This window comes from Myotis lucifugus, unplaced genomic scaffold (assembly GCF_000147115.1).
Source record: "Myotis lucifugus unplaced genomic scaffold, Myoluc2.0 scaffold_1529, whole genome shotgun sequence".
Lineage (NCBI taxonomy): Eukaryota > Metazoa > Chordata > Mammalia > Chiroptera > Vespertilionidae > Myotis > Myotis lucifugus.
In genome coordinates, this window is record NW_005872577.1 from 46055 (window position 1) to 55441 (window position 9387).

Sequence of the window (9387 nt, forward strand, 5' to 3'; positions counted from 1 at the left end):
TCCGGGGGGTCATGGCGGGCAGGCCCCTGCCCCCGTTCGGCCTCGTGTCCCGGGCGCGCGCCGAGCCGCGGGCAGCGGAGACGGGAACGCGCTCGGGCGGACGCGCGGACGCACGGAAGGACGCACGACGACGGCCCGCCGCCCGGCGCCCGGGAGGGACGCGGAGAGCCGGGCGGGAAAGGGGAGCCTCCAAGCGGACGGGAAGCACCGAAAGAGGCGACGGACCGGAAGCGGAAGTGGCCGCGCGCCCCGCCCGGCGCCGACCACCGAGTCTGCGCGGCACCGGCTTTCTCAGCCCTACCCACCGGCTTAACGTCACTTCCGGCGCGCGAGGCCGGGTTGACGGGCTTCGCCAGCCTCACTTCCGCCCGCCGCCGCCGCCAGGGCCCGGGGAGGCCGCGCAGTTCCCGCCCCGGCCCAGGAGGCGGGCCGCTCCCCTCCCCTCCCCTCCGCCCAGCCGGGCACGGAGCCCACGCCGGGCCGCCCGTGGCACCGCCTCCGGACACACCCCGCGTCCGCCGAGAAGGCAGCGCGCCCGCCAGAGCCAAGGGCACCTGGGCCGGGGAACACCCGGGTTACACACAGCAGACAGCGCAGCCCGTCAAGTAAAATACAACAAAATGTTTAATGAGCAAATTCGTCTTAGCAAATATGAAACCACCACAGAGGAGGGGCAGGGCCGCGGGACTAGAGGAGAGAACCAACTACGTTAAGAAACCAAGGGGAGGACTAGAGGCCAAAGGGCTGGAGCTGCGGAGCCGGGGAGGGAGAGGGAGGGCAAAGGGCCGGACAACAAAATTCAAAATAGTTTGGCCATAAAAATATAAAACACGCTGTTCCTACAGTGGAAAAGGGGAGGAGGGGTGGGGTGTGAGGGAGGAGAGGCTGTCTTGGGGAGGGGTGTGGGGTCCCACCCCACCCTGCCGTGCGCCCCGATCCAGGCCCCTTCCCTCTGTGTCTGTGGGTGCATGTGTGTGGGCCGTGTGCACACTTCCCCATCCCCGCCCCGCCCCCCCCCCACCCTTAATTGCTGCCATTCCAGTTGCTGCCGGCTGTCATTCGGCTGTCACTCCTCTGCCCATCGTCTTCAGAGGGGGAAAGAGGGAGGGGGCGGCGGGGAGCAGCCCCCAGCCAGCCCGGCCCCACCCACCCCCGCCGCCTCTACCAGAAGTCCCGGCGGTGGTAAGAATCGGGGTCACAGTATTTTGTGACAACCACTCTGTTGGCGAACTTGCGACCTGTCAGGCCCTGCATGGCTTTCTGGCAGTCAAACACAGAGGTGAACTCCACGAAGATCTGCAGGAGAGAGGCAGGGGAGAGGCCGGGACCCTGTAGGCGCTAGCTGGCTACTCAGCCATCAGCCAGCACCACCCAAACCCGGCGCTCACTGCAGGTGGGGGGGCATTACCCACATGCCCTCCAGAACCCAGGGTCAAAGAGCAGGAGAGCAGGGAGCAGAGGTGTGCAGAGGCGGGGCAGGCTCCAGGGAGAGAGGTCACATGCGTGATCTCTGTACCAGGTGGACCCCAGGCACCCAAGGGCCATGCTCTCCCCAGACAATGGATGAAGTAAGGGAAGCTCAGAAATTAGGCTTCAAACCTGGGTGGACACAGAAGAAAAAGTTGAACTTTGACCTATTCAGGTGCCTACTTGCTTGAACCACCAGTTTACAGGAGCCGAGGGGGGCTACGTGGGTTCTGGATGCCCCTACTGCCTCAGCAATGAAAACGCTTGCAAAGGCAGCAGGGGGATGCAGAACTCATCAACTGTAAGCAAGTTTAAAACCAAGTTGCATGATTCCTGGTTTGTACCCCGAAAGGAACCAACTGGAGGAGACATTTTTGAGACCCTAAGGAAAACCCTGAGCACAGACCGGGTAGGTACTAAGGATGGTTTTGTTAACAATGGTATTGCAGTGTCGTTAAAAGGTTTAAAAAGTTATGTCAAGCAGTTCTCAGCCAGGGCGAATGTGTCCCCAGGCTACATGACAGTGTCTGGAGGTGTGTTTTGGTTGTCACAGGGGTGTGTAGTGCTCCCAGGATCTGGTAGGTGGAGGCCCGGGACAGAGCTCAACATCTAACAACGCACAGCACAGACCCCAAAACTAGCTGCCTCAGTGTCTCAGGTGAAACACGCCACCTGCCTCAAGTTATTTCAGCAGAAAGGGGGGGTGGACGGGAAGCCGACTATAGACTTTAAGGAGGACAAGTTGTTGCTAACTGGAAGCTACACTCTAAAACTGCTATATACATGCCACACAACCCAAATAATATACTACATCACTCTATCACTCTGACAGTTTCTCTACTTTTACATGTTTGGAAAGAATAAAGTTTAAAAACAAAACAGGCTGATCCCAGAGATGAGGCAGGATCACTGGTTCCTCTGATACTCTCAGGCCCCTCGTGGCCCCGTCCTCGTGCTGCTGACAGCACCAAGCACACTCCTGCCCCAGGCTCTGCCCCGCCCCGCCCCCCACCTGCCTGCTGCCAAGAGCGGGGCCCCCTCAGGTGCTTACGGCCACCTCTGCACCCTGACGTTCCCATCTGAGAGCAGTGCCAGGGCCTGCGCCCTTCCCCGCAGTGACAGGCCTGGCCGGCTTCAGCGGGAGGCACTCCGGTTCCCTGGGTGAGGTGCACAGCCTGCCTCCAGGGCACAGGGCTGGAGGTGACAGGACCCAGGGGGCTGGGAAATGAGGCTGTGAGAACCTGACACCTGACCATGTGGTTTGTGTCCTCCCAGGAAGGGGCCCCGGGAGCTGCTGGGAGAGCTCTGGGGTAACCAGGTGAGTTTAGCGGGGTCGCTTAGAAGGGCACCCGGCACCCGGGAGGTGAGTGTGTAGGAGTGGGGACTATTTTTAGCACTTTTCCCCCACTCCGAGGACAAGGCCAAACCACCTGCACACAAGGTCACACAGCAGCCAAGCTCTGCACCAAGTTCTGCCACAGCAGTTCTGCTGCCTGCACGGCCCTGGGTGCCCGCGGGCCAGAGGAGGGTGTGTAGGAGACGCCGGAGAGCGGCGGGGCAGAGGGCAGACGCACGCACCTTCCCGCAGCCGGGCACCTCGACGCCGTCCACGGGCCGGGGGATCTCGATGGACTTGACCAGCCCGTACTTGCTACACTCGTCCCGCACGTCCTCCACGATCTCCTCGTACTCCTCGTCGTCCAGCAGCTCCTCGGGCAGCACCATGTTCATGAGGCACAGGACCTCAGTGGGGTGGCCGCCCATCTGCACCTGGGAGCTCATCAGGCCCGGCACTTGCAGGGTCACGGGGGTCTGGTTGATGGTGCTCTGTGGGGCAAGCAGGCAGGGGTGTCACGGCCGCCCCCCCAGAGGCCAACCATCCCGGCACACCGAGCCCCGCCCCTTCCCGCCCCCCGGCCCCCAAGCCAATGGAAGATGACGTGCCGGGAGGCTCACCAGCGTGGCATTCTTGGCTCCCACACTCGCCCTCTGGACCAGCAGTTTCTTGTCCCCCAGCTGCATCCCGTTCAGCCCCGCAATGGCCTATGTTTGGAGGACGACGGGTGGGGGCGCAGGGAAGAGGTACGGGTCAGGGCCCAGGAGCCCACGGTGCCCCCAATACCACAGATCGGGCATTGGTGGGGGAAGAGGGGAAGGCAAAGGGCTGGGAGCTTGGAAAGCCCCGGCAGGACCCCGAGGCTGGCCGGCTCCTCCCGCCCATCCCGAGGGGAGACCTCAGCGATAACCAGCAGGGTGGGGGCGAGGGCGGATTCAGCCGGGCCGGGCCCGGGGCTCACCTGGTCCGTGACGTTGATGTCCACGTACTCACAGAAGGCGTAGCCCTTGGAGAGCCCGGTGGCGCTGTCCTTGACCAGGTTGAAGGCCTTGAGAGGCCCGAACGATGTGAGCAGCTCTTTCACCTGTGGGGGCGGCCGCCGAGCCGTCAGGGTTTGTTCGGGTGAAGGTGGGGGTGGGGTGGGGGTGGGGGTGGGGGTGGCGAGAGGCCTACCTGGTCATCGTTCAGGTAGTTGGGTAAGCCCCCGATGAACAGCTTGTGGGCAGAGTCCGGGACCACAGTGGACACCACTCCTGGGGGGAGAAGGAAGGGACAGACTTGGATGCCCACCAAGAGGTTGCCACCGAACCCTGGGGGAGTGTGCAGGGAGAGGCCCGCCTTCCTCCCGGCCCGGTGACAGCTGACAATAGAAAACGCCTTGTCCCCCAAGCCTGCCCAGCCTCCCAGGTACCGGGGTGACAGCCACCAGCATGATGCAAAGCATCAATCCCGCCCGGGGGCCATGAAGACCTGAGCTCACACCCCACCTGCTGCCCGCAGCTATGGACCCTCACCCTACTGACAGGGCCTCCAAGACCCACAAGCCCTTCTCCACCCTCCAACCTTACCGCCGCCTCCCGGGAGACAGACAGGCTCTCGGCCCGCCCCCAGCGCTGCTGCACTCCACACAGCCACCCAGCCCCAGACGCTCTGGCCCCGGGCAAGTGTGACACTGGAGGGATCTGCTGTGTCCCTGAGGTGCCCGGCTCACTCAGCACCGAGCCCCTGGCGCCCAGTGGGGGCTCACACAGCAGGGTCACGTTGGCTGAGTGGGTTTAGTGATGACTGTGCCCTGAACTCTGGGCTCAGCAACACGTGCCGGCAGCCCCCGCACTGTCTGGACAGACCACTGGCCTCCCAGCCAGATGTGCTCCTGCCCCTGCTTCCCTCTGCAGCCCCCCAACGAGCAGCCGCCCCACCCCTCCTGACCCTGGGCAGGTGAGCTGGGCTGGGGCACACACCCGAGACCGAGCCACCGCACCCCTGGGAGGCTGCACTCCTCCCACCACCTGCCCAGCCTCCTGCCCAAGTGCTGGCACCAACCCAGCCACTCCCAGCACCACAGCCGAGCCCATCGCCCTCAGACCCGCCTGTCCAAGGGGAGGAGCAGACCACCCTGGGAGCTGGGACCTCAGACAGAGCAGTCCCCACCACAGGGCGGGCACCTGGGTCCCATTCAGTCTACACCTCAATGCTCGCCACAGCCTACCCAGTTCAACAGGGGTAAATTGAGGCAGAGAGAGTGCTGCCTGAGTTCACACAGGCAGGAAGGGGCCTCCAGGAGCCACTCACCCAACTCCACAGCGAACTAAGGGCTTTCCCGACAGCGGAGGACGTGGACAGAGGTTACATCACCGGCCGGTGAGGCCGAGCCGAGTGAACCCCAGACGTCCGGCCCAGGCCGGTACCTGCAGTGCCACGCACCTCAGGGAAGCGAGGGCGCTGCGGGCTCCCCAGACAGGCCCCTGGGTTCAGGTGGGGACTGCAGCGCTGAGCGAGCTCCGAGCCTCAGAGGGAGAAGGTGGCACCTAGCACGGAGGGCGCATGGAGGGGACGATCCGCACAAACTGTGTCCTTCACACAGGGCCTGAGGGGGGCCCGGCCCCGGAGGCCCTTCGTGGCCACTGGGCTCTGACACAGGGAGAGTGACCTCTCACGGTCCCATGGCCAGGAAAGGGCACTGCCGACTGGGAACCTGGGCTGGTCTCAGCGCCAAAACCAAGCCCCCGACGTCTGCCACAACCTCTGACATAAGGCACGGCCTCCAAGCGCGCCTGCGGCCGCCCCTGCACCTGCTCCCTGCCACCTCCCCGAAAGCCGCAAGGACCCGACAACCAAGCAGTTTTGTTCGTGCCAGTGTCCTCTGCCTCGGCCGGACCACGGCTGCCTGGTGACCGCGGGTCTGGCACAGAAAACCTTCCCAGGAAGGGCGGGGCGGAGCCCACAGGCAGGCGCCCCCTGAGGCAGAGTGGGACTCGGCCCTGACCTGCAGGGGGAGCCTGGCAGTGGGCGGGAGTTCACAGCCACGTGGATTCACCCACCAAAGGTCACGTGCCTCCCGGCCCGCACACACTCGGGCTCTCCCTGCCCCGTCCACGTCTTGTCTAACAGACTCAGCACAGGACCAGCACTGGGCAGGGCCGGCTTCCGGGGGAACGCGTTTAAGGGTTGCCGCCCCCATGACGCGCGTCTACCTGCAGGTCCGTCTACCTGCAGGTCCATGCCCTTCTGCAGAGATGAGGAAGCTGCCTCCCAGGGTCCTGACTTTCCCATGGAGAACGACTGGGGCCCTAGCTGGGTGGGATAGACGCGTCGGCCTGCGGACTGAGGGGTCCCAAGTTCAATTCCTGGCAAGGGCACGTGCCAGGTTTGCAGGCTTGATCCCCAGTGGGGGGCGTGTGGGATGCAGCCGATCAATGGTTCTCTCTCATCATCTCTCCCCCCCTCTCTGAAATCAATAAAGATATACTTTAAAAAAAGAATGCCTGCTGAGTTTTAGGAGATGCTTTTCCCTTCAGTTTTTAAAATGGAGAACAGAAAACCCAATCACTAGCCTTAGTACAGAAAGAGTAGGACCCGAGGATGCTCAGCCTGCAGGCAGAATCCCGCTCCAGCCAGCCCCCGAGTGGGCAGGGCCAAGGCGTGGGGCCCAGACCGCCCAAAGAGCAGCTCGGTGGCTGCGCTGTGTGCTGCTCAGGCTCCGAGCGGCCACCTCCAGGCAAGGACCTGGGACGCAGGCGTCTCCATCCGCACAGGGAACCGGCGAGCAGACGCCCAGCCCGGCCCTGGAGCCAGTCGGCAGAGCCCGAGCCCCGCCAGCCTGTGCAACGGCTCCTACGCCCACTGCCCAAGGGCCGGCTGGTGAGTATTTCCAGCTTGTGAGCTGGGGGTCTGTTATCACCCAGGTTGGCCACTGCAGGGTAAGAGCTGTGTAAACCATGGGCAATGCGTGGGCACAACTGGGTGCCAGTAAATATTTATTGTCTTAAAGTATATATATTTTTATTTTAAGGGGGGGGGGGGAGTGAAACATCAATGATGAGAATCATCGACTGGCTGCCCTCTGCACGCCCCACACTGGAGATGGAGCCTGCAACCCGATATGCCGACCGGGAACCGGACCATGACCTCCTGGTTCATAGGTTGCCACTCAACCACTGAGCCACGCCGGCCAGGCAAGCGCCAATAAACATCTAGAAGGCAGGCGGGGCCCACACTGGCCCCGGGTGTCACAGGGCTGTCACAAAGGCCACCAGGCGACCCAAAGCACCACACCAAGAAGTGCCTGGCACAGGAGCGGGGGGGGGGGGGGAGCTCCCCAATGATAACTGAGCAGGACACATGGGTTTCCAGGAAGAGCCTACCTGGGAGCGGCTCCCAGACACTGATACTTAGAGGTCAGTGTGCGTTACACCTCAGTTTCCAAAAGTCAGAGATGCAACGAATCTACCCAAACCGCTGTGGGGGAGCCCTGGGGACGAGCGGGCAGCCAGCCCGAGGTGCTGCCCTCTGGAACCCCACGTCGCCACCACTCTGCCAGGTGAAGAGCTGCCCAGTTTCTAAAAGGCGTCCTCCGGAGCCACGCCCCAGTGGGCAGACCCCCTGCCCCAACCCCCAGGGCCGGGCTGACCCCTACGCAGAGCACCTGTCAGCCCGCCTTGTGGCAACGACTCTGGCGGCCTGAGGCCCCGCCCCCGCGCAGCGGCACGGCCCCTCCCACCCCAGGCCTGGACCTAACTTACACCCCGCCTGTCAGCAAGTCCTACCCGATTTCGACAGCCTACGAGCTCACTTCATGGTGTATAAATACGGCACAAAACCTCACTGTCCAGGCCTGGGAAGGTCAGGGCGGGTGGCATGGCCGCTCAGAAGGTGTGGTCGCTGCTGCTAACCACAGCGCAGAGTAGAACCTTCCAGAGAGCGGACAGCCTGCGCGGCCTAAACATCTCCTCTGGCCCTGCCCACACGGAGGGGTGCCGGCCCAGGCCTGCTGCCACCTCCCGGCTGACGGTGCACTCGCTGCGGGACAGGGCGGGACGGGGTGGGACGTGGGGTTCCCGCACCAGAGCCCACGGAACAGAGACAAAACTGGGGGAACACCTGGTGGTGGGCCCCAGGACCCACACTAGCTTCCCCTGTAACCAAGTAAGCAGCTCAAACTGGCCGAATCCTGTTTCCAAGATACCGAGATGTCCTTGTAAGTCATACATGTCACACGGCCCAGCATGCACACAGAACTGACCTCCAGGGACACCCAGAGCCAGAGCGGGCTGACGGGCTCCATCCCCTGGACCTTCCCCACGGAAGGGGCTGCTGCGGGAAGACCGCCGCTCGCCAGCCCGCCCTTCCTCACCCTTCAGCCCACCGCGCCCTCCCAGGGAGGCCGGTTTGAGCCTCGCCTCCTGTCCTCCTGCCTGCTGGCCTCACAACAAAGCCTTTCCTCCCAAAAGCTGGCCTCGTGGATCTTAGGGGTGGAAGGCTCTGAGGGGAACTGTGACAGAATAGTAAAAGCCAGGAAAATACCAGAACTGGCAGAATAGGGAAACTGAGGCAGGTGTTAAAAAGCAGTTTGTGTCCACCTAGCAAATCCGATCTTCCCTAAACCAAGGCCACTGGAGAGGAAATGGTTTGCACGTCTCCCCAACCAGAGGGTAAGTGGCCGAAGCCCCCGCACTCAGGGAGGCAGAGACCGGAAGTCCAATGAAGAGCCATGAAGAGAATGAGCTCGTTCTGGTCCATCAGCACGAAGCTGGTGAACATCCTATCGATCCGCCTGGAAGACCGCCCCTCAGCAGATCTAAAAGCCCCTGAAAGTGACGCCCGTGCACTCTCCCTCCAGGAGCCCAACGTGCCATTCCTTCCCCGCTCGCCCCTCCCGCCATAGCCCTGACCTCCAGGGCCCCCATGAGACTTCACCGGGGGAGCCACGGGCAGTGGCAGCGCCTCCCGGGCTGACCCCTGAACCCCCCCTTTTCTCGGAGGCCGCCCAGCCCCGGCTCTCCTGCTGCTTCCCCCACGCCCCTCCTGGCTGCAGGCCCCTAAGTCTGTCTGCTGCGGTCAGTAACGTCCTGCTTGCTCTCCTGCACTTGGTCTCGATGGAAACCTTCCCCTCAAGGGGACAGGAACCGAGGCTGTGTCTGCCCGGTGGACCTTTGTGGTTTAAACCACATCAGCCGGAGCTCAGGGCCCGAGTCTCCGATGGCCCGCTCCTCGCGGTGTACCTTCAACAAACCCCGCTTTGCTTTACGTTAAAAAAAATGCACAAAACCCACCATGTCCTGGAACTGCCTTCTGTGGGTGTGGGCCTGAGCCCCTGCGCAGTAACCGACTGCACACGCACGTGCACACACACTCGCACTGCCCCCGGGGCCCCGAGCCGGGCCCTCAGCTCCCACACTGGCTGGGTCCTGGCCCCGCCACTGACAAGCTGTGCTGTGCGTCCCCAAGCGGACAGCTCACCGCCGTCCTCGGGCCACCTCTGCCAAGGGGGGAGGCCCCCAGCTCAAAGGTCTGGGGGACGGAGGAGACGCGCCCAGAGCACTCACTCTGCTCCCCAAGCAGCCAGCCGGGCCGGGACAGGCGGG

The 9387-nt window shown here is 63.3% G+C and overlaps 1 protein-coding gene across 1 annotated transcript; it reads right to left on the bottom strand.

Annotated features, from left to right (window-relative positions):
• Window positions 1-606: 606 nt before the first annotated feature.
• Window positions 607-8563, bottom strand: LOC102425747 (splicing factor U2AF 65 kDa subunit-like). Its single transcript, XM_023748550.1, has 6 exons — window positions 8449-8563; window positions 3977-4056; window positions 3765-3887; window positions 3412-3510; window positions 3046-3294; window positions 607-1296 (listed from the first exon to the last, which is right to left on the bottom strand). The coding sequence occupies exons 1-6, from the start codon at window positions 8561-8563 to the stop codon at window positions 1162-1164; spliced, it is 801 nt and encodes a 266-aa protein (XP_023604318.1). The 3' UTR covers window positions 607-1161.
• Window positions 8564-9387: the final 824 nt, after the last annotated feature.